At 45.3% G+C, this 27441-nt stretch overlaps 1 protein-coding gene and 1 long non-coding RNA gene across 2 annotated transcripts in view; one reads left to right on the forward strand and one right to left on the reverse strand.

The window, feature by feature from the left end:
* Positions 1 to 5326, reverse strand: part of LOC116524744 — a 58309-nt gene extending 52983 nt beyond the window's left edge. Inside the window, exon 1 of the long non-coding RNA XR_004257471.1 lies at positions 5231 to 5326. This is a non-coding gene — a long non-coding RNA (uncharacterized LOC116524744). The remainder of the gene's footprint in view (positions 1 to 5230) is intronic.
* Positions 5327 to 5436: 110 nt separating this feature from the next.
* NANS (N-acetylneuraminate synthase) overlaps positions 5437 to 27441 on the forward strand; it is a 28307-nt gene continuing 6302 nt past the window's right edge. Inside the window, exons 1-3 of the mRNA XM_032240157.1 lie at positions 5437 to 5693; positions 9830 to 10045; positions 20075 to 20174. Of these exons, the coding sequence (XP_032096048.1) occupies positions 5562 to 5693; positions 9830 to 10045; positions 20075 to 20174 (448 nt within the window). The 5' untranslated portion in view covers positions 5437 to 5561. The remainder of the gene's footprint in view (positions 5694 to 9829; positions 10046 to 20074; positions 20175 to 27441) is intronic.

The raw sequence follows: 27441 nt of genomic DNA on the forward strand, positions 1-27441 counted from the left end.
TTTCTTTCCTTCCTTCTTCTTTCTTTCTTTTTTTTTTTTTTTTTTTTAAATAAAGATGGGGTTTCACCATGTTGGTCAGGCTGGTCTTGAACTCCCAACCTCAGGTGATCCGCCCACCTTGGCCTCCAAAGTGCTTGGATTACAGGTGTGAGCGACCACGCCTGGCCTAGTTGGACAATTTTCAAAAGTCAAAGAAACAGTCTGTAACTTAAAGCATTTAGCAAATGTAACATTTGACCTTAATCTAGACCAAATGTCTAAAATCTTTAAATTTGTTTTTATTTTCCAAAGATTACTAAATTCATGTGAACAAAAAGGCATTAAAGTTTCTATTTTTCTGACAAACTATTGAAGTGTTTTTTTTTTTTTTTTTTGTGCCGCATCTCGCTCTGTTGCCAGGTGCCAGACTGTAGTATAGTGGCACAATCTCAGCTCACTTCAATCTCCGCCTCCTGCGTCCAAGCAATTCTCCAGCCTCAGCCTCCTGAGTAGCTGGGACTACAGTCTCGCACCACCACGACCAGCTAAGTTTTGTATTTTTTAGTAGAGACAGAGTTTCACCATGTTGACCAGTATGGTCTTGATCTCTTGACCTTGTGATCCACCTGCCTCAGCCTCCCAAAGTGCTGGAATTACAGGCATGAGCCACCTCGCCCAGCCTAAGTGCTTATTTTTAACCCAATTAATCAGAGCTCTTTCATATGTAAACACTACACAAACACATATAAATACACAGACAGGAGAAGATCCAGTAGTTGTAAGATTTTTCATTTGACAGTTTCTTAATTGGATTACTGGGTTCAGGGTTGAGCCCTTGGAGGAACAGGGCCAGGAAAGCATGAAGTTTCTATGGCCTAATAAGTAGCCACAGCTGGAAGGCAAAAAGCAGATCTCTAAAATTAAGGGTCCTGTTTTTTATACTGGATCTTGGATCCCCAAAAAGGAGGAAAATGCTACCAGAGAAGATAGTGCAATGTTCCTACTATGCATTTCATTGCAAGGCAACCCAAAGCCAAACAGCTCATTTCGTAATCAGCCCATGCCCTTTGGGAGTCCCATATCTCAGCAGGGGTGGGGGGTGGGGTGGAGATGTATCCATGCCTCTAAGTGATCAAGATCATGTTTCTTTGATCTAAGGATGCAAAGAGCCAAGTAACCCTCCTAAGTGCCATTAGTCATCCCTTAAAATATATTTTCTACCTGGTTATTACACATCAAGGCTAAAAACTCTCCTACAATGCAAAGTAATTTTGGATATCCCCCAAAGTCAAAAGTGTCAGGTGACGTAATGTAAAACAGAACAGAGCTTTAGATTTTGAAAGGACTCTATTCTCCTTTAATTCCTGGGGTTCCATGAGGAAAACAGAGGTTTTTCCCAGAATGGGTTTACATTCTGTGACACCACCTCTGTTTTTCCCAGGAGCTCCAGGCTGTTAGTAATTATCTTAGGTTCTTTTGTGTGGGCATCAAAAATGGCAAGAAGACAAAATAGAGAAAAACAACTCAATTGACTGAGAAGAAAAAAAAACTTTTTCTTCTTCTTCAGAAAATTAAGATCCAAGAAGAGAAAAGAAAACAAACATAAAAGCTTTTTAAATATATGTATAGTTTGGATATCCATGTTTTATTAAACTAATTGTAACCACAGAGCTCTTTTTTCTAAAAAAAAAGTCTTTTTAAATCTTTTAATACCAGACTCTAGCGAGGACAGTCAATGTTTCTGGCTTTGTATTCTACCATAGGTAACCTCCCATGTGAAATTAATACATATTAATGAAAGTCATAACCATGGATGCATAAACTGTCTTAAAGAGATGCAGGTTTTTTTTAAACAATAATTAGAGTCTCCCCAAAGGTAGTTCAGCAAAGTAAAAATAAAGACAGGAAATCAGAATCAGTCCATGGAAAATAATCAATAAATGGCAAAAAGTTACACAGATAACAAACCAGAAAGAACTCACTCCCTAAGCCCCTAAGCCAAGAATTGAACCTGGGCCACCACTGTCAAATGCCAAAGCCTTAGTACTGAGCTACCACATTAAATGTTTTCTATTGCTCTTCCTAGAAGGAAGATTTTGAGCTTGCAAAGGCTTTTAACTACTCATGATAATTTTCAGGGCTATGTCATGAACCCCAAAATTCCTGTCCTCTGGATGGCAGAATCCAAGATAAAGTATCCTCACACGGTCATTAAGTTCAAGGACATAAAACAATATGAGAAAGAAACTTTATCTAGCACTGGTTTCAGAGACCCACAGCAAAGTTTGTGAATGACCAGCCTGCTGAACTGGCTTGGACAGTTGGCTTACACGGCTCCTAAGTCCTTTTTTTTTTCTTTTTTGAGACAGAGTCTTGCTCCACGCTGGAGAGCCGTGGCACGATCTCGGCTCATAGAGCAGCCTTTGATGACCCTGCTCACTATGCTATAGCTGTGGGGGCCAATCCCCACTACCAAAAAAAAAAAAAAAATCATCCTTTCCTGTTTTATGGAACCATAGGCAAAGCTTCTCAACTTGGAAGATGCTGCCCGATAGGCTGCATGGGAAACCGAATTAACATTTTCCATCCCAGCAAAGTACACATAACCAAACAGACAGTAGTCACCTCATTTGGCTCCCAATATCAACCTGGCAAGCCTCAAACTTTCTTCCTTTGCTCTCTATCATCTTTGATCCATTCAAGGTGGGGAGGGACGGCCTCAATGAGCAGTCTCTGGGCAAGACAAAGAGCAGTCAGGCCTGTTAAGCTTTTTTCAGGGCTCATTGAATGTGAGCAGACTTACAGAGGGTTCTCTGAGTTAAGCCTGCTGGACTTGCATCAGCAATTCCTTCAGGGATCCCTCCACATATACAAATACACCCACAAAGACAAGATCCCTAACCAAGAATTCCAAGAGTGCTCCTTCCAAACTGTCCTCCCATCCTCCATCTGAGAAACCTCCCCGAAATCTTACTGATTGAGGAGAAGTCTCCAGAACCAAGACTCTTCCTACTAATTACGGAGAGCCAACCAAGACCCCTAAAGGAGCTGAACCAACTGGGAGAAGGAACGGGGTGCTGGCAGCGCCTAGAATACCAAATCAGACACCCGATAATGGGGCTACAGCTGCAGACATGCCATGACGATGGTACAAACAGACACTGTGATGGGGTTAGTTACAGGCACCCATAGTGGAACTACAGACAGACACCTCACTATGGAACTATAGTTATGGGACATCTCCCCAGGACAATTTCTGTATTGCAAAATGTACTCCATACACATTGGGCTAGCAGTGCTCTGCCGATGGAGATAATGCCAAAGTCAGCCCCCAGTCTAAAACTAGGTGGCCGCTTGGGCTGGCCTCTGGATCCATTGCCAGAGGGGGTCTACAGAACCAGGGGCAGGTGGCACGAAAGTAATCCCAAACGAGCCCCCAGATATGTAACTGCTCAGTGGGTTCACCATACCCACTGCCTACACAGAGCTGATTTATCAAGATAGGGGAATTGCAATAGAGTAATTCATGCAGAGCCGCTGTGCAGGAGACTGGAATTTTATTATTACTGAAATCAACTTCCCCTTGCATTTGGATCAGAGGTTTTTTTCTGTTTTTTGTTTTTTTGAGATGGAGTTTTACTCTTGTTGCCCAGGCTGGAGTACAATGGCGCAATCTTGGCTCACTGCAACCTCCACCTCCCAGGTTCAGGTGATACTCCTGCCTCAGCCTCCCAAGTAGCTGAGATTACAGGCACCTGCCACCACACCTAGGTAATTTTGTAGTTTTAGTAGAGACGGGGTTTCACCATGTTGGTGGGGCTGGTCTCGAACTCCTGACCTCAGGTTATCCACCTGCCTCAGCCTCCCAAAATGCTAGGATTACAGGTGTGAGCCACTGCACCCCGCCTCAAGAATCAGAGTTTTTAAGCATAATTTGGTGGGTCAAGAGAGGCCAGTGTGTCGGGAGTGCTGATTGGATGTGTTGGAGATAAAATCATAGAAAGTCAAAGCTGTCTTCTTGTGCCAAATCAGTTCCTGGATTGGGGCCACAAGGTGAGATAAGCCAGTTTATCAATCTGGTGGTGCCAGCTGATCCATCAAGTGCAGGGTCTGCAAAATATCTCAAGCTTAGGTTTTACAACAGTGATGTTATCCCCAAGAGGAATCTGGGGAGAGTCAGAATCTTGTAGCCTCCAGCTGCATGAATCCTAAATTTCCAATCTTGTGGCCAATTTGTTAGTCCTACAAAGGCAGTCTAGTCCCCAGGCAAGAAGGAGGTTTATTTTGGGAAAGGACTGTTACCTTGTTTTACTTTTTATTTATTTATTTTTGAGACAGAGTCTTGCTGTGTCACCCAGGCTGGAGTGCAGTGGTGTGATCTGGGCTTACTGCAACCCGAGTGATTCTCCTGCCTCAGCCTCCTGAGTAGCTGGATTACAGGCACCTGCCACCATGCCTGGCCCAATTTTTTTTTATTTTTAGTAGAGACAGGGTTTTGCCATGTTGGTCAGGCTGGTCTTAAACTCTTGGCCTTAAGTGATTCGCCCACCTTGGCCTCCCAAAATGCTGGGATTACAGGCGTGAGGCACCATTCCTGGCCCTTTGTTTTAAACTATAAACAAAGTTTCTCCCAAAGTTAGTTTGGCCTACTCCCAGGAATGAACAAGGACAGCTTGGAGGTTAGAAGATGAAGTTGATTAGGTCAGATCTCTTTCACTGTCTCCGTCATAATTTTGTAGTGGTGGTTTCATTTACACCAATATGTCCAAAACCTGCCCTTATCACGTTCCACCCCGGTGCTCTCTCGCGGAAATCAGTCTTTACGGAATTTGCCTGAAAGCCAGAGTTTCAGGTGAGTGTATTTTAAGAGCCCGGGGCTGCGAGGCCAGGGTCGGGATGGCTTTGGACAAGTCAGTGCAACTTCTCGCACCTGTCGCCTCTCATATAATAGGAATCTCCTCTACTTCTTGAAAACTTACTACAAGCCAAGTAATGTGATCAAGGGTTTCTATACATCATCTCACAGTTCTAGTTTATTATTTTGCTTCAGAGAGAAAGAAAACGCTCAGAAAGACTGAGTAACGTAAATATGAGCAGGAGCTGGTGAGTGGCATAGACTGGACTCGACCCAGTTCTGTAATTCTAATTCCAGCAGCCCTGTTTTTTTCCATTACACCGTAGGGCGCGCTCTCCCCCATTCTCCTGGGAGCTGGACATAAACTAAACCCTGCGCAGGCAGCCAGTCGCCTACCTTCAGGGAATGCTTGCTCCCGGGTGCACGCACTGAGCCCGCGTCGGTCGGAGCCGGCAGTCTGGGACAGGGAGCCACAAGCCTAGCTCCGGAGACAGGCGCAGAGCTTCCTTGCTCCGCCCCGCCCTACCGGGCGGGAGGCCCCGCTCCGCCCCCGGCCCCGATTGGCTGTCGGGAGCGAGGCGGGATGCGGGGGATTGGCTGCTCGGCGGCAGCGGGCTGACGTGGCGGGGCAGGCGTGTGGGTCTTGCAGCTCTGCTCACCAAACCCACCGAGGCGGCGGCGGCCGGACCAACACTGGCAGTGAGGTGCTGGAGCGCAGGCCGCCGCGATGCCGCTGGAGCTGGAACTGTGTCCCGGGCGCTGGGTGGGCGGGCAACACCCGTGCTTCATCATTGCCGAGATCGGCCAGAACCACCAGGGCGACCTGGACGTGGCCAAACGCATGATCCGCGTGGCCAAGGTGAGGCGCGAGCTCCCGGACCCGAGCGGCAGGCGGGGCGGGGTGGGGCCACGGGGAGCCAGGGCCCACGGCCTCCGCCGCTCGGTTCCCTGGTCCGGCCTCCTCCTGCCAGCCAGTTCCGTTTTCGGAATCCTTCGGATATCTCTTCTTCACCCTGTCCGCCATCCTCCTGAACTTTCTGCATTACAGCTGCTGCCTCCTAACCCGACCTCTTTCATCCCCGTTCTACCAGAATACTCTTTCTAAAACCCAGACTTGATCAGACCATACCCCCTGCCCGGTACCTTCTGTGGTTCCCTCCTGCCCACGGTACAGTCGAAATCCTTTTTTTTTTTTTTTTTTTTGAGACGGAGTTTCGCTCTTGTTACCCAGGCCGGAGTGCAACGGCGCGATTTCCGCTCACTGCAATGTCTGCCTCCCGGGTTCAAGCGATTCTCCTGCCTTAGCCTCCCGAGTAGCTGGGACTACAGGCGAGCGCCACCATGCCCAGATACTTTTTGTATTTTTAGTAGAGACGGGGTTTCACCATGTTGACCAGGATGGTCTCGATCACTTGACCTCGTGATCCACCCGCCTCGGCCTCCCAAAGTGCTGGGATTATAGGCGTGAGCCACCGCGCCCGGCCGAGTGGAAATCCTTTAACACAGCCTTCAGGATCTTAATGACTGGGCCCCTAAAAGCCCGTCATAATTCATCTCTGACATTCTTCAGCGGCACAGTTACTTTCAGGAATAACAGTTACTGGAAGTTGCTGTGGTCTCTCACCCGCCATTCCCTGTATGTGGAATATGAAGTGGTTAAAAGCTGGGGCTATTGGATCAAATCTTGACTCCACCACTACTAGCTGTGTGTATGTGGGCTGGTTACTTAGCCTCTGTGAACCTGTTTCCTCATTTGGAAACGGGGCTTGATAGTAACAGTTCTTACCTCATGGAATTGTTATGGGGATCAAATGAGATTCTCAGAGCTCTGAGCCCAGCACTTGGCACACAGGAGTCCATAAATGCGCGATCCCGGCCCACTGCAATGTCTGCCTCCCGGGTTCAAGCGATTCTCCTGCCTCAGCCTCCCAAGTAGTTGGAATTACAGGCATGCGCCACCACGCCTAGCTAATTTTGTATTTTTAGTAGAGTTGGGGTTTCTCCATGTTGGTCAGGCTGGTCTCAAACTCCCGACCTCAGGTGATCCACCGGCCTCCCAAAGTGGTGGGATTACAGGCGTGAGCCACTGCGCCCAGCCTAATGTGAGCTATTAGTGATAGGATATTTATAGCTCTCCCTACTCCCTCTTCTCTTGGGACTACCATATTCTTCATTACAACCCCAGCTTAAGGCCTGGCCTGCACTATGATTCTTTAGATTAGAGATAGCTAGCCCCATCTTTCCTTTCCCTTCATCAGTGTTGCTCAACTGATTCTGTGTCATTTGTGATTAGGTTTTTAAAATGTTTATTTATGTGTCTATCTTAGAGACAGGGTCTTGCTCTATCACCCAGGCTGGAGGTTTTATCTTAAGGTTCTTTTGTTCTGTTTTGGTTTTGCTTCTGTTTTTTTTGAGACAGGGTCTCTCTGTATTGCCCAGACTGGAGTGCAGTGGCGTGATCTCACCTCGCTGCAACCTCTGCCTCCCAGGCTTAAGTGATTCTTCTGCCTCACCCTCCCAGTAGCTGGGACCCACAGGTGTGCACCACCATACTGGGCTAATTTTTTGTAGAGATGGGGTTTGGCCATGTTGCCCAGGCTGGTCTCAAACTCCTGAACTCAAACAATCTGCCCGCTTCTGCCTCCCAAAGTGCTGGGATTACAGATGTGAGCCACTGCATTAAGCCCTTACTGTTTCAGGACTGATTTTATGGAAAGCTAGCCACTGAGTCATAAAAATACTTTACAAAAGTAACATTGCTAACATTTTTTGAGTGCTTACTCTACCAGATACTAAGCTAAATGCTGTACATGCACCATCTCGTTTAATTTTTACAACAACCCAGTGCCCTGATACTGCCAATTTCATTTTAAAGGCTAAGAGAAAATAAGTGGCTTAGCCAACAGCACATAGATAGTATAATAAATACAGTAAGGGATTTTTCAGATTTTGCTCCTAAGCAATGGGGCTCCAGCCTTTCTTCTGCAACATTGTTATCTAGGGGGAAATTCCTGCTCTTAATTTGAAGGAGCAGCCTATTTTTCCTCTTGGAATGCTGAAGTTGTAAAAATATCTAGAGATATTGAAACCATAGAAACAAAGCTATACTGGCCAGGCCCAGTGGCTGATTCTTGTAATCCTAGCACTTTGAGAAGCTGAAGAAGGCAGATTGCTTGAGCTCAGGAGTTCTAGACCAGCCTGAGCAACATAGTGAGACCCTGTTTCTAATTCCATTGAGCTGGGATCCAGGTGGCTGCAGCCTTTTGGAAAGGGATCTGGCCAGCTCTGCTACAGACACTGTGCAACGTTAGGTGAGTCTGGGCCTTGGGATCTTTATCTAGACATGAGTTCATCTAGACTTGGGATCTTCATTTAGATATGAGACAATGAGAACTCTGTTGCCTGAGGTCACTTTCGGTACTAATGTTCTTTGAACTTTCCAGCATCAAGTCCTGACCCTACCATCTTATGACTTGTCCAAGAGCAGGAGTAGTGATTTCAGCACTGACATTTCTAGACCCAAGAAGTTTTTAATAGCATGAATACCTCTGTGTCTACAGAAATGGCAGTGAGATGAGACTTTAGTGGGCTTTAATTACTCTTTTTGTTGAGTAGGTTTCTTTTTTTTTTTTTTTTTTTTTTTTGAGACAGTCTCACCACTCGGCATGCAGGCTGGAGTGCAGTGGCACCATTAGCTCACTACAGCCTTGATCTCTGAGGATCAAACAGTCCTCCCGCCTCAGCCTCCTTAGTAGCTGGAACTACAGGCATATGCCACCATGCATGCCTGGCTACTTTTAGTGTTTTTTGTAGAGACAGGGCCTTACTATGTTGCCCAGGCTGGTCTTGAACTCCTGGGTTCAAGTAAGTCTCCCACCTTGGCCTCCCAAAGTGTTTGGATTATAGGCATGGGCCACTGTGCCTGACCTCTTGAGTGGTTTTTTTGTTTTGTTTTGTTTAGTTATAGCTTTTATAGTCAAACAATCCAGCTTTTATATTACTGCCTCTGCTCGTTAGAAGTCACCTAGGGGCTGGGGCATTTCTGTTTTGTCTGCTTTTTGCCACCTAACCTGTTCAAAGAAAATGTCATGCAGAAAAGTGTCAGTGCAAAGCAGCTAAAAGCAGAACTGCTGTTGTTGAAGTCAGAGAAAGAGGTACTGTCCCTGGGTTTCCCTGTCCCTTAGAAAGCCTCAGAACAGTTTACGTGTCCTGGAGGTAGCCCAACCTGCTCTTTATATAGATGGAGAAACTGAGTCTAGAGCTGGGAAGTGACTTATCTAAGAGTTAGGGTCAAAGTTAAACCAGAATCTTTCTTTACTAAATTCTGGTTCAGTGCTCATTTTACTATCCTTTGCTGAGTTATATAACTTAAAATCTTCCTTAACTCTCTGATCCAGTATTTTTCATATTTATAATGCAAAACAAAGGAAATAAAGCCCTCCCCCCTTTTTTTGGCATGTTAAGAGAAAAAAATAGGGGAAGATCTCCCATCTCCAAACAACCTTTTCTTCCTTTCAGACATTCTTGCCTTTTGTGTTCCTCTTCTTCGGAGGTCCTTAAGGTCTCTGTCAGTCTATGTTGTTTTTAAAGTTGGTGATATCGGCCAGGACTGCTGCCTCACACCTGTAATCCCAGTTTTGGGAAGCCAAGGCGGGTGGATCACCTGAGGTCAAGAGTTCAAGACCAGCCTGGCCAACATGGCGAAACCCTGTCTCTACTAAAAATAAAAATTAGCTGGGTGTTGTGGCAGGCACCTGTAATCCCAGCTACTTGGGAGGCTGAGGCAGGAGAATGGCTTGAACCTAGGAGGCAGTGGTTGCAGTGAGCCAAGATTGTACCACTGAACTCCAGCCTGGGCGAAAGAGCAAAACTCTGTCTCAAAATAAATAAATAAATAACAAATAAAGATGGCGATGTCATAGTGGTTGCCCCAGAATTTTTCCTTTTTTTGAGATCAGTGACAGTCACTGAAAGGCATCCTAATGTGTGTTATAGGAGTGTGGGGCTGATTGTGCCAAGTTCCAGAAGAGTGAGCTGGAATTCAAGTTTAATCGGAAAGCCTTGGCGAGGCCGTACACCTCGAAGCATTCCTGGGGGAAGACATATGGGGAGCACAAACGACATCTGGAGTTCAGCCATGACCAGTACAGGGAGCTGCAGAAGTATGCCGAGGAGGTTGGGATCTTCTTCACTGCCTCTGGCATGGATGAGGTGAGCCTTCTGCTGCTCTGTCATTTGCCGTTTTAGCAGACCATGTTCAGCAGGCAGCCTGTTGACTTCCGGCTTAGGGCCAGCTCCAGCCCTTGCTCATCTTATCTGTGCCCAACTACTGGAGAGGCTAGCAGGTGCCAAAGCCCAGTGAGAATTTGTAGGAAGGATGCCACTGTTTTAAAAACAAGTTGTCTCTGGCCAGGCGCGGTGGCTCATGCCTGTAATCCCAACACTTTGGGAAGATGAGGAGCCTGGCAACAGAGCAAGACTCCATCTCAAATTAAAAAAAAAAAAAAAAAAAAAAAGGCTGGGTGCCGTGTCTCACACCTGTAGTCCCAGTACTTTGGGAGGCCGAGGTGGGCGGATCATGAGGTCAAGAGATCGAGACCATCCTGGCCAACATGGTGAAACCCCATCTCTACTAAAATACAAAAAATTAGCCGGGCATGGTGGTGCGCAACTGTAGTCCCATCTACTCAGGAGGCTGAGGCAGGAGAATCACCTGAACCTGGGAGGTGGAGGTTGCAATGAGCTGGGATTGTGCCCACTGTGCTCCAGCCTGGCAATCAAGGGAGACTCCGTCTCAATAATAATAATAACACCAACAACAAAATAGCAAGTTGTCTGGAAGTAGGGAGCAGCCACATTGGAATCCCAGAGTCCCTCCAAGTTTGTGGGGACGCCCCAGCTTGGCCAGGTTTCTCCTCATAGAAAATGGTCTGGAAACCAGGGGCTGGGTGTGGTGGCTCACACCTATAATCCCAGAGCTTTGGGAGGCTGAGCTGGAAGGATCATTTGAGGCCAGGAGTACAAGACCAACATGGGCAACATAGGGAGACCCCTATCTCTACAAAAAACTCAAAAATTAGCCAGGCGTGGTGGTACACTCCTGTAGTCTAGGAGGCTGAGGATTGCTTGAGCTCACGTATTTGGGACTGCAGTGAGCCATGATTGGGCCACTGTGCTCCATCCTGGGTGATAGAGCAAGACCCCCTCTCACACACACACAAAAGAGCAAGGAAACCACAATTTTGGAGTTTGCCCCTTGCTGACTAGCCTTGACTGACTTGAGTGGGGAGACACTGGCATTGTCCAGAAGGGAGTGACTTGCAGGATTGTCACAGGTGGTTTTTGGCTTGGCCATGCTACATCCTGGGAGAGTCCAGCTGGTGCCAGGTCCTGGGTCTCATCTGCTCTGTTACCTGCCTCCTTAAAATTTCTTCATGTGTTCTTTTGAACGTAAAAAACTTTTAGTTGTAAAAATAACATGACAAAGTTTAGAAAACAAGAAAAGGGGAGAAAACTGACCCATAATCCCTCTGTAGTAGCTCTTTTTATATATTTCCTCGTCTTTTTATATGCTTGTTTTATTGCCTGCTTGTGCTATTTAGTGAACACTGAGTTCTGTGTATGCTCGTTTTAGTTAACATTATAGCACGAACTTTACTCCACCTTATGCTTGAAGATTTTAATAGCAACATAATACATCTTTTGCCTCATGGACTATACTGTACCTAACCATTCCTCTACTTTTGGACATGGAGCTTATTTCAGGTTTTTTTTTTTTTTTTTTTTTTGAGACGGAGCCTTGCTCCGTCATCCAGGCTGCAGTGCAGTGGTGCGCTTGGCTCACTGCAACCTCTGCCTCCCGGGTTGAAGCGATTCTCCTGCCTCAGCCTCCCGAGTTGCTGGGACAGGTATGCACTCCCACACCCAGCTAATTTTGTTGTATTTTTAGTAGAGACGGAGTTTCACCATGTTAGGCCACATGGTGACAAGTATACAAAGAAAATAGGTCATTCATATATTGCTGGTGGGAATGTAGAATGATCCAATCATTCTAGAAAATAATTCATTCCTTCTTTTTTAAACAGCCTTATTGGGACATAATTCATATGCTGTACAATTCAACCACTTACAGTGGACTGGGAGTTTCTTATAAAGCTAGACATGTGTTTATCATATGACCCACCAGTTGTCATTTGATAATTTGTCCCCAAAGAAGTGAAAACTTAACATTCATACAAAAACTTGTACGTGAGTGTCATTACAACTTTTATGCTTAGTAGCTCAAAACTAGAACAAGTGAAATGTTCTTCAGCGGGTGAATGGTGAAACACACTGTAGGACAAACGTACCGTAGAGTACTGCTCAGCAATCGGAAGGCATGAACTGTTGATGTGCGCAGCAGCCTGGATGCATCTCAAGGATATGATGCTGAGTGAGAAAGCGGCATACACAGAAGGTTGCACTCTGTACAATTCTGCTTACATGACATTCTGGAAATAACAGAATTATGAGGATGGAGAACAGACAAGTAGTTGCCAAAGGTTAGTCAGGGGAAGGGGCTGTGCTTATAAAGTGGTGACAGGAAAGTCCTTGTAGCAGTGGCATCATGGTACCTTCTGTATGTTGAAAGAGATGTGTATTCTAGCAATTTTTTTTTTTTGAGACAGGGTCTCGCTCGGTTGCCCAGGCTGGAGAGTAGTGACACAATCATAGCTCATAGCTCACGGCAGCCTCGACCGCCCAGGCGCAAGCAATCCTCTCACGTCAGCCTCCTTAGTAGCTGGGACTACAGGTGCATGCCACCACGACCAGCTAATTTCTAAATTTTTTGTAGAGATGGGTTTCCCTATGTTCCCCAGGCTGGTCTTAAACTCTGGGCCTCAAGCAGTCTCCCACCTTGGCTTCCCAAAGTGCTAGGATTAGAGGTGTGAGCCACTGTACCTGGCCTCCTCAGTATTTTTTAAGATTCTAAAGAAGAAAACATTTAGGACCCCATGCTGAATGGTGTGTACACATACCCCGCTGTGTGGTGTGTACCCTGGCTATATGATGACAGCATGGCTGTATGGCACACACCTCAACTGTATGGTACATACCCATGCTGAGTAGTCCATACCCCGGCTGTATGATACACACCCCAGCTGTATGGTACACACCTTGCCATGTGGCCCATCCCCCAGCTGTATGGCCCAGTGGCCAAGTGAATGGGACTCTAAGGTCAGATTTTTTTTTTCTTTGAGACATAGTCTTGCACTGTTACCCAGGCTGGAGTGCACTTACCCCAGCTGTATGGCCCAGTGGCCAAGTGAATGGACTGTAAGGTCACGTTTTTTTTTTTCTTTGAGACATAGTCTTGCACTGTCGCCCAGCCTGGCGTGCACTGGCGTGATCTTGGCTCACTGCAACCTCCGCCTACCGGGCTCAAATGATTCTCCTGCCTCAGCCTCCTGAGTAGCTGGGATTATAGGCGTCTGCCACCACACCCAGCTAATTTTTGTATTTTTTTAGTAGACGGAGTTTCACCATTTTGGCCAGGCTGACCTCGAACTCCTGACGTCGTGATCCGCCCACGTCAGCCTCCCAAAGTGCTGGGATTACAGGTGTGAGCCACCGTGCCTGGCCTAAGGTCAAATTTTAAGTTGTTGTATTTTTTGAGATGGAGTCTTGCTCTGTTGCCCATATTGGAGTGCAATGGCATGATCTCAGGTCACTGCAGCCTCCGCCTCCCGGGTTCAAGCCATTCTCCTGCCTCAGCCTTGCAGTTAGCTGGGACTACAGGCATGCACCACTATGACCAGCTAATTTTTTTTTTTTTTTTGGTATTTTTAATAGAGATGGGGTTTCACCATGCTGGCCAGGCTGGTCTTGAACTCCTGAGCTTATTAAATGTGATTGTTAATATAAAGCATAGTACACGATCAGTATTCAGTGAATGTTAGTTACAGTTAAGGAAAGCAACCTGTGCTAAAGGCTGGGACATCTGGGTACTTGCCCTGACTTTGCCCTTAACTCTCAGTGTGACCTTGGGGAGCCACTTCTCTGCCTGGGCCTCCATTTTTTTTCTGTGACCAAGCTGCCATCCACTCTCCCTATTCTGGTGTCCTGAGTCAGCACAGAACCAGGGAAGATATCGTCAAGGTGACTTGCACCTGGAATGGGGACTTTTCTGCTTCCGACCACATTTCCTGGAAATGGGAGCTCCCTGAGCTCCTGGATCTGACCTAGCAGAAAGGTGCCTCCTTGCACCTGGGAGGCTGCCGAGATGGACTGTGCTCTGCAGTTGGCGTCAGTTGACAACCTTGAGAACCTGGAGCGGTTGGGCAATAGGGAGGAATCTGGTATTTGTAGCGGGACTTGGTTTTCCTTCCCTCCGCTCCTCAGGCAGTCCATCTGCTTGCTGTCTGGGATGTGTGTTTTAGAGCCAGGCTCTCCGAGCTCAGCTCCTGGTGCTCACATTCTGTGTGGCTTGGGCTCCTCATGTAACCTTGGAGCTGCAAGGGCCCCCATCTGTAAAAACAGGATTGTTAAGATGCCTTCCCCCTAGGGCTATCTGGAGTATTCAGGGAGCTAAGCCCGTGGGGTGCCAGCACAGGGCCAGGTCTGCATTCACCCAGTGATGGCCATTCTGCTACTCAGAGCCCTTTGGAGTTTTTCTGCTTTAGCCTATTTGGGCAGGGAGATTCCTCTGGATGAGGAATGCCATTTGTCCCCAGCTGGTTCCCCGTCTGATCTAGGTCATGGGCAGTGAGGGGAAAGTGCATTCCTAAGAGCCTTTACAAGAGTTACTTTGCCTTGCCATCTGTTAACTGTTGGAGGTGGGCTGTTTCCTTGTTCTGCATTTACCTAGCAAGTGGCTCCCAGTGTTTACCTATCCTAACTTCCTTATAGAAGCAGGCATTTATTGCGTGCCTGTTTTCTCCACACTGCATGCTGTTCTAGGGCGTTCTCTGTGTGCTGAGGAAAGGTTAAGGAGTGGCAGAATTTTATTAAGACCAAGAAAACTATTAGGGCTTCTGGCTGAAAGTTGCATCATTAATCCAAATGGAAAGTTCTATTGAGAAGGCAAATGGAAGCCATGACCATAGGGACATGCAACCCTCTCACACAGTGATGATCTCAGCAGAGCCACCCTTCCCTCCAGCACCTGCCACTGTTCCAGTAATGGTGCCCTCTGGCAGGCCACTGCCCTGAGGCCAGCCCAGCCTATTTGTGGCTCCACCCTTCCCCTGACTCCTCTTCTCCCCAGCTCATCACCATGGGCTTTTTTCTTTTCTTTTCTTTTTTTTTTTTTTTCAGACGGAGTCTTGCTTTTGTCACCCAGGCTGGAGTGCAGTGATGCAATCTTGGCTCACTGCAACCTCTGCCATCCGGGTTGAAGCGATTCTCCTGCCTCAGCCCCCTGAGTAGCTGGGATTACAGACATGTGCCACCAAGCTGGGCTAATTTTTGTATTTTTAGTAGAGACAGGGTTTCACCATGTTGGCCAGGCTAGTCTTGAACTCCTGACCTCGTGATCCTCCTGCCTTGGTCTCCCAAAGTGTTAGGATTACAGACGTGAGCCATCGCGACTGGCCTGGGCTTTTTTTTTATCCTGCAGGATCCAAAAACTGAGGGGAAAGGGAGGGACTTTGGAAAAATCTCAGCTCCACTCCTCTCTTTTCTTACCCCTGACTTAGATCAGCGGTTCCCAGAGTGTCCCACAGGACACAGAACAGTTCTTTGGGCATGTGTTTTCCACCCTCACTTATTAATTTATTTCGAATCAATAAAGGGTGTTTTGGTTTTTGTTTTGTCACCCAGGGTGGAATGCAGTGACACGATCTCAGCTCAGTACAGCCTTGACCTCCTGGGTTCAAGCAGTCCTCCCACTTCAGCCTCCCGAGTAGCTGGGACTGTAGGCACATGCCACCATGCCCAGCTAATTTATATATTTTTTGTAGAAACAGGATTTCGCCATGTTGCTCAGGCTGGTGTCAAACTCCTGGGCTAAAATAATCCTCCTGTCTTGGCTTCCCAAAATGCTGGGATTACAGGCATGCGCCACTGTGCCTGGCCAGAATTTAGTGAGTCGAGTAAGTTTGGGAAACACTGGGTTTGGAACTCAGATAAGTTGATTTACTGGGACCCTCTAAGAAGGTATTAAAGCAGTACAGTGTTTCTCCCTAACGAGGCTGTCCATGGGGCCCGTTTCTGCATGTTAAACTCATTTAGGTGCGGGAGGAGGGTTGTACATGCCTGAGTTCCTTTCAGACTCCCACAGACTTTGTGGTATGGGACAGGAGGGAGAGAGGAGTGCTGAGGCTTCCACAGGCTGCATGGAGCTCTAGATGGAGACAGAACCCGATAGCAGGGTGGGCAGGCTAAGGGAAGCCAAGGAGTCCATGGGGAGAAAGGGGTCACCAGTTGCTGACCCAGCCTGTGGTAGCTCCTGGGCATAGCGATACTGTCTTAGGGCTGAAAGTTAGGATCTTTCAGATTACTCCGATTCCCTTTGCAGGATGGATCTGAAGTGGCAGTTTTCCAAATGGCCACTGGGTGGCGTAGGCTCCCCAGGAGAACGGCAGAAAGAGGCCCCCTTCCGTTTCCAGCAGGAATTGGCCCCCTTTTCCTTACTTGAAAACTTTAGAATTCCATGCAGATTTTACAGCTTCTATAGGTAAGCTTTTACAAAGTGTTTTTTCTGCACTTGGCCCCGCTCCTTGCCCCTGCCCCTCTCCTGAGGGGGCTCATGTATCTGTTTATGTGCTGGAGGGCCACACTACACTCTCACAAGGTGAACATTATACAGAAGAAAACCCAGTGGAAGTTTCCTTCTTTAAGCAGAAAGCACTCTCTTCTTCTGCCAGATGGAGTGAGAAGAAGGGTAGGAAAATGACACTTTATTCAAAAAATATAGTTAAAACTGTTCTTCAATTCCGTCTTAGGGCTAGCTAATTAGCAGTGTGAGACACAAACAGGACAGAGTGAGGGAGAAAAGTATGGAAGGTACTGGGCATGGTGGCTGAAGCTTGTAATCCCAGCGCTGTGGGAGGCCAGGAGTTTGAGACCAGCCCAGGCAACATAGCAAGACCCCATCTCTACAACAAATTTAAAAAAAAAAAAATTAGCCACATGTGGCTAATTTTGACCACATGCCTGTGGTCCCAGCTACTTGGGAGACTGGGGCAGGAGGACTGCTTGATCCCAGGAGTTTGAGACCAGTCTGGGCAACATAGCAAGACCCCGTCTCTACCAGAAAAGAAAAAGATGGAAAGGAAGAGGAAAAAATAAAGTGAAAAGGAAGAGCAGTAAGAATGGCATCAAAGAGGGCAGGGCATGGTGGCTCACACCTGTAATCCCAGCACTTTGGGAGGCTGAGGCAGGCAGATCACTTGAGGTCAGGAGTTCGAGACCAGCCTGGCCAACGTGGTGAAACCCCATCTCAACTAAAAACACAAAAATTAGCTGGGGTAGTGGTGCACACTTGTAATTCCAGCAACTTGGGAGGCTGAGGCTAGAGAATTGCTTGAACCTGGGAGGCAGAGATTGCAGTAAGCCAAGGTGGCGCCATTGCACTCCAGCCTGGGGGACAAAAGCAAAACCCCGTCTCAAAACAAAAAAAAAACGGCATCAAAGGTTAGATGCTTGGAACTTGGAGATGAGTGGCACTCCGGCCATGCGGCACAGTGTCTCTTGGATCAAGAGGGATGCAAAATGCCCTGGAACTGTTCCCCTGACTGGCTAACCAGCAACTCCCAGCCACACTTCAGAGGGTTTACAAGGGAGTGGTTATTCTCTGAGTGCAGGAGTTATTCTCTGAGTGTTAGGAGTAGCTCAGCCTCTGCTGGGAAGATGAACACAAATCTACAGTGGGTGGGTAGACTTCAAGAGCCACTCGCAGAATAACGTTGTATGTTCCTTCGTGTGCTTGCACTCTTCGGATTCTCACTCGTGGTATCCCAGTTCCTTGCTACTCAGGGTATGATTTGTGGTCTAGTAGCAGTGTTATACCCTAGTGAGTCAGGGAATGCGCCACACTCTGAGATTGAATTATGAGTCCTTTATTTTAGCCGGTGACCGCGAGGTGGCTAATGCCCAAAATTCTCTCGGCCCCGAAGAGTCTGGGGTTTCTTATACCCCAGTTTGAAAAAGGAGGGGGGAACCTAACTGAAGCAAGTCTTTCACAGAAGCAGAGTAAGCAAAAAGTTAAAAGATAAACTAGTACATGAGAAATAAAACAGTACCAGGTGCAAGGGCTAAAGCTGTCATAAAAAGACATACAACTTACAGATATGGGGGCTCTGGGTACTCAACAGCACCTGCATTCCCAGGCTCTGTTGGTGCTGCTTAACTCGGCCTCTTATTAGCAAATGCACTCCTGGATGTGCCCGGTGTCATCCTGCCCCAGCTACATACTACAGTTACATACTTAATGAGAGGAATAACTAAAATGAAGAAGCTAAGATGGAGTCTGTCCGGTTCAAGAAGCTGACAAGAAGACTGAACAGCTCTCAGCTAAGAAAGAGAGAGTTAGTTTAAGCTAACAAAAAGCAGGTTATCACAGCAGAAACAGCAGCATTACCCAGGAGCTCTTAGAAATTCAGGCTCTGGCTAGGTGTGGTGGCTCACGCCTGTAATCCCAGCACTTTCAGAGGCTGAGGCAGGAGGATACCTTGAGCCCAGGCGTTCCAGACCACGCTGGACAACATAATGAAACATTGTCAAGAAAGAAAAGGAAAAGGAAAGAAAGGAGAAAGAAAAAGAGAAAGAAAGGAGAGGAAAGGAGGAGAGAAAAGAAAAGAAAAAAATACAGGCTTTCGGGCCTCATCCTGTGCCAACCAAATCAGAATATGCATTTCATTTTAGCAAGATCCCTGGGAGAGGGAGAGATCTGTGTGCACATGATCAAGTGTGAGAAACTCACTGAGCCCTAACTTATTTCTGAGTCACAGGCATCATTTTAGGATAGAACTAAGATATTTGGAACCATTCAGAGACATTGATTTTTTTTGCCATTTTTTATTTCCAACTTCAAAACAAAAGGACTCAAGAAAACTTTTGAAGGTGATGTGTATGTTTATTACGCCATGGTGATGGTAGCAGTAATGTATACTTAAGTCCAAACTCACCAAATTACATATATTATATGCAGTTTGGGTATATCAGTTATCCCTTATTGAAGCTGGAAGGAAGTGGTAATAAAAAGTTTTTTAGTTTTATAATTTGACAGCAAACTGAGATTTTACTTACAACTTGTGATCCAGTGATTCCTTCAGCAAGTATTTGCTGACATTTAACCAATTTCCTGAGTCTTATTGATGAATCCTAGAGAAGGATGCTGAAGTGCCCTAAACAGGTAACCTCAAGCAGTGACGTTATAGTTGAAAAAAGTGACTGAGGTTCACTTTTCTGTGGGCAGTGTGGTTTGAGGCCTGAAAGGGCTCGGGCTGAATGGGGCCTGCCAGCCATGATCCTTGTGTCAAGCCTGGGGGAAAAAAATGCTTCATTTTCCCTCTTTCACCAAGGATTGAAATAGCCCCTTTTCCTGCTTTTTTGGCCCTGAGGGGAAAGCCTTTGAGACTATTAACTTTCTCATTGCCTAGTTTTCTGGGTCCAGATTAGGTCATGACCGTTTCATGTTAGTTCATTCAGCCGTGGGTCCCTGGGGCAGGCAGGGTCTGGCCAGGGCAATGGTTATTTTCCAGATTCTTTTTTTTTTTTTGAGCCAGAGTCTCGCTCTGTTGTCCAGGCTGGAGTGCAGTGGCACAATCTCTGCTCACTGCAAACTCCACCTCCCAGGTTCAAGTGATTCTCCTGCCTCAGCCTCCTGAGTAGCTGGAATTACAGACGTGTACCACCATGCCAGATAACTTTTGTATTTTTAGTAGAGACGGGGTTTCACTTTGTTGGTCAGGCTGGTCTTGAACCCCTGACCTAGGGATCTGCCCACCTTGGTCTCCCAAAGTGTTGGGCTTACAGGCGTGAGCCACCACACCCGGCCCTTTTCCAGATTCTTGTAGCCAGCAAAGACTAGCACCAAATGTTTATTGGACTAATGGATGGGTGGATGTGAATGAATGTTCAAGTTTGAATGAAATGACTGAGAACAAATTTTTGCCCACTTTCAAGTTGTTGAAAGTCCCTATACTGCGTATAAGTAGGGATTTTTCTATTTCTATAAATAACATTTATTCCTCGCCTGTCATGACAACAGTGTTTTTGAACAATGGTGAAAAGGAGCTCCCTCTTTAATTTTTGTAGATGGCAGTTGAATTCCTACATGAACTGAATGTTCCATTTTTCAAAGTTGGATCTGGAGATACTAATAATTTTCCTTATCTGGAAAAGACAGCCAAAAAAGGTAAGTGTCTAATTTTAATTTTTAAATTTATTTTGTGGTGCTGTGACTCGGATAACTGTCTAACTTTTGACATAAAATTCAAGAGAATCCAAACCTTCATATTTTTACTCCCCTCGTGGTGGCCCACTTTGAGGCAGATTTCATGAAGACAAATTTTAGAAGCCTCTTTTCATTTTTTTAAAAAAATAGAGACAGGGTTTTGCTATGTTGGCCAGGTTGGTCTTGAACTTTTGGCCTCAAGCAATCCTCCCATCTTGGCCTCCCAACGTGCTAGGATTACAGGCATGAGCCACTGCCCTGCCAGAAACCTCTTTTCTTTTTTTTTTTTTTTTTTTTTTTTTTGTTTGGGTCTCACTTTGTCACCAGGCTGGCATGCAGTGGTTCAATCTCTGCTCACTGCAACCTCTGCCTCCCGGGTTCAAGCGATTCTCCTGCCTCAGCCTCCTGAGTAACTGGGACTACAGGTGTGCGCCACCATGCCCAGCTAATTTGTATATTTTTAGTAGAGATGGGGTTTCACCTTCTTGGCCAGGATGGTCTTGCTCTCTTGACCTCATGATCTGCCCACCTTGGCCTCCCAAAGTGGTGGGATTACAGGCGTGAGCCACCACACCTGGCTGCAGAAACCTCTTTTCAATCAGCCTGTGCTTCCACTTTTTGTGTGCAAAGTTGAAAGAAAATTAAGGATATGACAGTTTTTATAAGACATTAAAAAAAATTTTTTTAAGAAAAAAATTTAAAAATATATATATTTTATTGCATTTTAGGTTTTGGGGTACATGTGAAGAACAAGTAAGATTGTTGCATAGGTACACACATGGCAGTGTGGTTTGCTGCCTTTCCATCACCTATATCTGGCATTTCTCCCCACGTTATCCTTCCCCAACTACCCACTGCCCACTGTCCCTCCCCTAGTTACCTCCAACAGACCCCAGCGTGTGATGCTCCGCTCCCTGTGTCCATGTGTTCTCATTGTTCAACACCCGCCTAAGAGTGAGAACATGTGGTGTTTGATTTTCTGTTCTTGTGTCAGTTTGCTGAGAATGGTGGTTTCCAGGTTCATCCATGTCCCTACAAAGGACACAAACTCATCTTTTTTTTTATGGCTGCATAGTATTCCATGGTATATAAGTGCGACATTTTCCCTGTCTAGTCTATCATCGATGTGCATTTGGGTTGGTTCCAAGTCTTTGCTATTGTAAACAGTGCTGCAATGAACATTCATGTGCATGTGTCCTTATATAATAGAACGATTTATAATCCTTTGGGTATATACACAGTAATGGGATTGCTGGGTTAAATGGAATTTCTATTTCTAGGTCCTTGAGGAACTGCCAGACTGTCTTCCACAAAGGTTGAACTAGTTTACACTCCCACCAACAGTGTAAAAGTGTTCCTATTTCTCCACATCCTCTCCAGCATCTGTCTCCAGATTTTTTAATGATCACCATTCTAACTGGCGTGATATGGTATCTCAATGTAGTTTTGATTTGCATTTCTCTAATGACCAGTGATAATGAGCATTTTTTCATGTTTGTTGGCCTCATATGTTGTCTTTTGTAGTGTCTGTTTATATACTCTGCCCACTTTTGAATGGGCTTTTTTCTTGTAAATCTATTTTAGTTCTTTGTAGAGTCTGGATATTAGTCCTTTGTCAGATGGGTAGATTGCAAAAAATTTTTTTCCCATTCCGTTGGTTGCCAATTCACTCTAATGACTGTTTCTTTTGCTGTGCAAAAGCTGTGGAGTTTGATTAGGTCCCATTTGTCTATTTTGGCTTTTGTTGCCAGTGCTTTTGGTGTTTTAGTCATGAAGTCCTTGCCTGTGCCTATGTCCTGAATGGTTTTGCCTAGATTTTCTTCTAGGGTTTTTATGGTGTTAGGTCTTATGTTTAAGTCTTTAATCCATCTGGAGTTAATTTTAGTGTAAGGCGTCAGGAAGGGGTCCAGTTTCTGCTTTCTGCACATGGCTAGCTGGTTTTCCCAACACCATTTATTAAACAGGGAATCCTTTCCCCATTGCTTGTTTTTATCAGGTTTGTCAAAGATCAGATGGTTGTAGATGTGTGGCACTGCCTCCAAGGCCTCTGTTCTGTTCCATTGGTCTATATCTCTGTTTTGGTACCAGTACCATGCTGTTTTGATTACTGTAGCCTTGTAGTATAGTTTGAAGTCCAGTAATGTGATGCCTCCAGCTTTGTTCTTTTTGCTTAGAATTGACTTGGCTATGTGGGCTCGCTTTTGGTTCCATATGAAATTTAAGGTTGTTTTTTCCAGTTCTGTGAAGGTCATTGGTAGCTTGATGGGGATGGCATTGAATCTGTAAATTACTTTGGGCAGTATGGCCATTTTCACGATATTGATTCTTCCTAACCATGAGCATGGAATGTTTCTCCATCTGCTTGTGTCCTGTCTTATTTCGTTGAGCAGTGGTTTGTAATTCTTCTGGAAGAGGTCCTTTACATTCTTTGTTAGTTGTATTCCTAGCTATTTTATTCTTTTTGTAGCAATTGTGAATGGCTGTTCGTTCTTGATTTGGCTCTCTTTAAGACTGTTATTAGTGTATAGGAATGCTTGTGATTTCTGCACACTGATTTTGTATCCTGAGACTTTGCTGAAGTTGCTTATCAGTTTCAAGAGATTTTAGGCTGAGATGATGGGGTCTTCTAAATATACAATCATGTCGTCTGCAAATAGAGACAATTTGACTTCCTCCTTTCCTAACTGAATACCCTTTATTTCTTTTTCTTGCCTGATTCCTCTGGCTAGAACTTCCAATACTGTATTGAATAGGAGTGGTGAGAGAGGGCATCCTTGTCTAGTGCCAGATTTCAAAGGGAATGCTTCCAGTTTTTGCCCATTCAATATGACATTGGCTGTGGGTTTGTCATAAATAGCTTTTATTATTTTGAGATACATTCCATCAATACCTAGTTTATTGAGAGTTTTTAGCATAAAGCACTGTTGAATTTTGTCAAAGACTTTCTTTCTCTGTATCGAGTGAGATAATCATGTGGTTTTTGTCTTTGGTTCTGTTTATTTGGTGGATTACTTTTATAGACTTGCATATGTTGAACCAGCCTTCCATCCCCAGGATGAAGCCTACTTGATCATGGTGGATAAGCTTTTTGATGTGCTGTTGCAATTGGTTTGCCAGTATTTTTTATTGAAGATTTTTGCATCTATGTTCATCATGGATATTGGCCTGAAGTTTTCTTTTCTTGCTGAGTCTCTGCTGGGTTTTGGTATCAGGATGATGTTGGTCTCATAAAATGATTTGGGAAGGATTCCCTCTTTTTGTATTGTTTGGAATAGTTTCAGAAGGAATGGTACCAGCTCCTCTTTGTATGTCTGGTAGAATTCGGCTGTGAACCCATCTGGACCTGGGCTTTTTTTGGTTAGTAGGCTATTAATTGCTGCCTCAACTTCAGCCTTTGTTATTGGTCTATTCAGGGTTTCAACTTCTTCCTGGTTTAGGCTTGGGAGGATGCAAGTGTCCAGGAATTTATCCATTTCCTCCAGGTTTACTAGTTGATGTGCATAGAGTTGTTTGTAATAGTCTCTCATCATGGTTTGTATTTCTGTGGAATCAGTGGTGATATCCCTTTGTTTTTTTATTGCATCTATTTGATTATTCTCTTTTCTTTTTTATTAATCTGGCCAGTGGTCCGTCTATTTTGTTGGTCTTTTCGAAATACCAGCTTCTGGATTTATTGATTTTTTTTTTTTGAAGGGTTGTGTCTCTGTCTCCTTCAGTTCTGCTCTGATCTCTTATTTATTTCTTGTCTTCTGCTAGGTTTTGAGTTTTTTTGATCTTGCTTCTCTAGCTCTTTCAATTTTGATGACAGGGTGTCGATTTTAGATCTTTCCTTGCTTCTCATGTGGGCATTTATTGCTATATATTTTCCTCTAGACACTGGTTTAAATGTGTCCCAGAGATTCTGGTATGTTGTGTCTTCGTTCTTGCTGGTTTTGAAGAAGATCTTTATTTCTGCCTTTGTTTGTTTATCTAGTCAACATTCAAGAGCCAGTTAGTTGTTTAGTTTCCATGAAGCTCTCCAGTTCTGTGTTAGTTTCTGAATTCTGAGTTCTAACTTGATTGCACTGTGGTCTGAGAGACTGTTATGATTTCTGTTCTTTTGCATTTCCTGAGGAGTGATTTACTTCCAATTATGTGGTCAGTTTTAGAGTAGATGTGATGTAGTGTTGAGAAGGATGTATATTCTGTGGATTTGGGGTGGAGAGTTCTGTAAATGTCTATTAGGTTTGCTTGGTCCAGGTCTGAGTTCAAGTCCTGGATATCCTTGTTAATTTTCTGTCTCGTTGATCTGTCTAATATTGACAATGGGGTGTTAAAGTCTCACATTATTTTCATGTGGGAGTCTGAGTCTCTTTGTAAGTCACTAAGAACTTGCTTTATGTATCTGGGTGCTCCTGTATTGGGTGCATATATATTTAGGATTGTTAGCTCTTTTTGCATTGATCCTTTTACCATTATGTAGTGCCCTTGTCTCTCTTGATCTTTGTTGATTTAAAGTCTATTTTATCAGAGATCAGGATTGCAACTCCTGCTTTTTTTTGCTCTCCATTTGCTTGGTAAATCTTCCTCCATCCCTTTATATTGAGCCTTTGTGTATCCCTGCATGTGAGGTTCTGGCTTTTTAGCCAATTTGCCAGTCTGTGTCTTTTGATTGGGGCATTTAGCCCATTTATATTTAGGGTTAATATTGTTGTGTGTGAATTTGATCCTGCCATTTTGATGCTAGCTGGCTGTTTTGCCTATTAGTTGATGCAGTTTCTTCATTGTGTCAATGCTCTTTACCATTTGGTATGTTTTTGGAGTGGCTGGTACTGGTTGTTCCTTTCTGTGTTTAGTGATTCTTTCAGGAGTTCTTGTAAAGCAGGCCTGGTGGTGATGAAATCTCTGAGTAATTGCTTGTTCGTAAAGGATTTTATTTCTTCTTTGCTTATGAAACTTAGTTTGGCTGGATATGAAATTCTGGGTTGAAAGTTCTTTTCTTTAAGGATGTTGAGTATTGGCACCCACTCTCTTCTGGCTTATAGGGTTTCTGCTGAGAGATCTGCTGTAAGTCTGATGAGCTTCCCTTTGTGGGTAACCTGACCTTTCTGTCTGGTTGCCCTTAGCATTTTCTCCTTCATTTCAACCCTGGTGAATCTGACAATTATGTGCCTTGGGGTTGCTCTTCTTGAGGAATATATTTGTGGTATTCTCTGTATTTCCTGGACTTGAATACTGGCCTGCCTTGCTAGATTGGGGAAGTTTTCCTGGATAATATCCTGAAGAGTATTTTCCAGCTTGGATTCATTCCCTTCATCACATTGAGGTGCACCTATCAAACATAGAGTAGGTCTTTTCACATAGTCCCATATTTCTTGGAGGCTTTGTTCATTTCTTTTTACCCTTTTTTTCTCTAATCTTTCCCTTCTTGTTTTATTTCACTGAGTTGATCTTCAACCTCTGATATCCTTCCTTCTGCTTGGTCAGTTCGGCTACTGAAACTTGTGTATGCTTCACGAAGTTCTCATGTTGTTTTTCAGCTCCATCAATTCATTTATATTCCTCTCTAAGCTGTTTATTCTCGTTAGCATTTCGTCAAACATTTTTTCAAGGTTCTTAGTTTCTTTACATTGGGTTAGAACATGTTCTTTTAGCTCAGAGAAGTTTCTTATTACCCACCTTCTGAAGCCTGTTTCTGTCAATTCATCAGACTCGTTCTCCATCCAGCCTTGTTCCCTTGCTGGTGAGGAGTTGTGATCCCTTGTAGGAGGAGAGGCATTCTGCTTTTGGGTGTTTTCATCCTTTTTGTGCTGGTTTCTTCCCATCTTTGTGGATTTATTTACCTGTGGTCTTCTATAAGTTTCTGTCGTGCTGCTTCCTTTTTTCAGGGCTGCCCTGCCCAGCGAGGAGGCAGCCTAGTAACAGTCTGCCAGCAGAGGTTTTGCTGAGTTGCTGTGGGCTCTGCCCAGCTGCCATGTGAACTTCCCTGCAGTCCTTTTTATAGGGGTATAGTTAGAACTGCCTTGGCAATGGCGGCCCACCTCTGTAATGGCAGACTGCCTTGGCGGGCCACCTCGGTAGTGGTGGACTGCTTCAGTAACAGTGGACGCCCCTCCCCTACAGAGCCGGACTGTCCTGGGCTCAGCCATGCTTGCTGGTTTTTGTGGGGGTGGGACCAGCTAAACCTGATCACCTGGCTCCCTGCCTCAGATCCCTTTTCTTTTCAGTTGAACAGGTGACTATGTCTCCCAGGTGTTCCAGTCACCTGGATTTGTGTGATTTCTTGTGCGGAGACCTGCTGCGCCGGCTGAAACAGCCAGTGGAGACTTGTGGTGCTTTCGCGAGGGAATCTCCTGGCCTGGCTCCCTGTTTCAGTCCCCTTTTTTTCAGTCGAACAGGCAACTCTGTCTCCCAGGCCTTCCAGTCACCTGTTGAAAAGGCGCCCAGATCTGTGATTTCCTGTGCGGCGACCCACTGTGCCAGCTGAAACAGCTGCGCTGGAGATTCATGGTGCTTTTTTGCCTGAGAATCTCCTGGCCTGGCTCACTGTTTCAGTCCCTTTTTTATCAGTTGAACAAGCAACTCTGTCTCCCAGGTGCTCCAGTCGCTAGCTAAAATGGTGCCCGGATCCATGTATTTTGTGCAGAGACCCGCTGCGATGGCCAAACAGCTGCGCTGGCGACCCAAGGGGCTCTTCCGCCTGGGAATCTCCTTGTCTGTGGGCAATAAAAATCCATCTGGAATGCGGCGTCCACTCACCCTTCGCGGTCTTGCTGGGAACTGCTATCCAGAGCTGCTCCTAAGCGGCCATCTTGGATCCCTCCCACGAAAAAAAATTTTTTAATAGCGACAAGGTCTCTCTGTGTTGCCCAGGTTGGTCTTGAATTCCTGGATTCATGTGATCCTCCTACTTCAACCTCCAAAGTGTTGGGATTACAGGTGTGAACCACTGTGCCCATCCTAGAAAATTTTTTAATTAAAGTTTATAAGAAATTAAGGCTATGACAGTATATATAAAACCTAGCTGGGTGTGGTGGTGCATACCTGTGGTCCCAGCTACTTGGGAGGCTGAGGTAAGAGGATTGCTTGAGTTTGAGACCATAGTGGGCTATGGTCAAAGTAGTTTTACAACATATGAACAATTTCATTTCATTCTCATAACACTCCTAGGACTGAACCAGGTCATGATTATAATGCTTGATACTTATTTCATAGGGGAGGCCTCTGAGACTCAGAGAAGGACAGCGCT

The sequence above is a fragment of the Sapajus apella genome, unplaced genomic scaffold (assembly GCF_009761245.1).
Source record: "Sapajus apella isolate SASKATOON/1434 unplaced genomic scaffold, GSC_monkey_1.0 scaffold46, whole genome shotgun sequence".
NCBI lineage: Eukaryota > Metazoa > Chordata > Mammalia > Primates > Cebidae > Sapajus > Sapajus apella.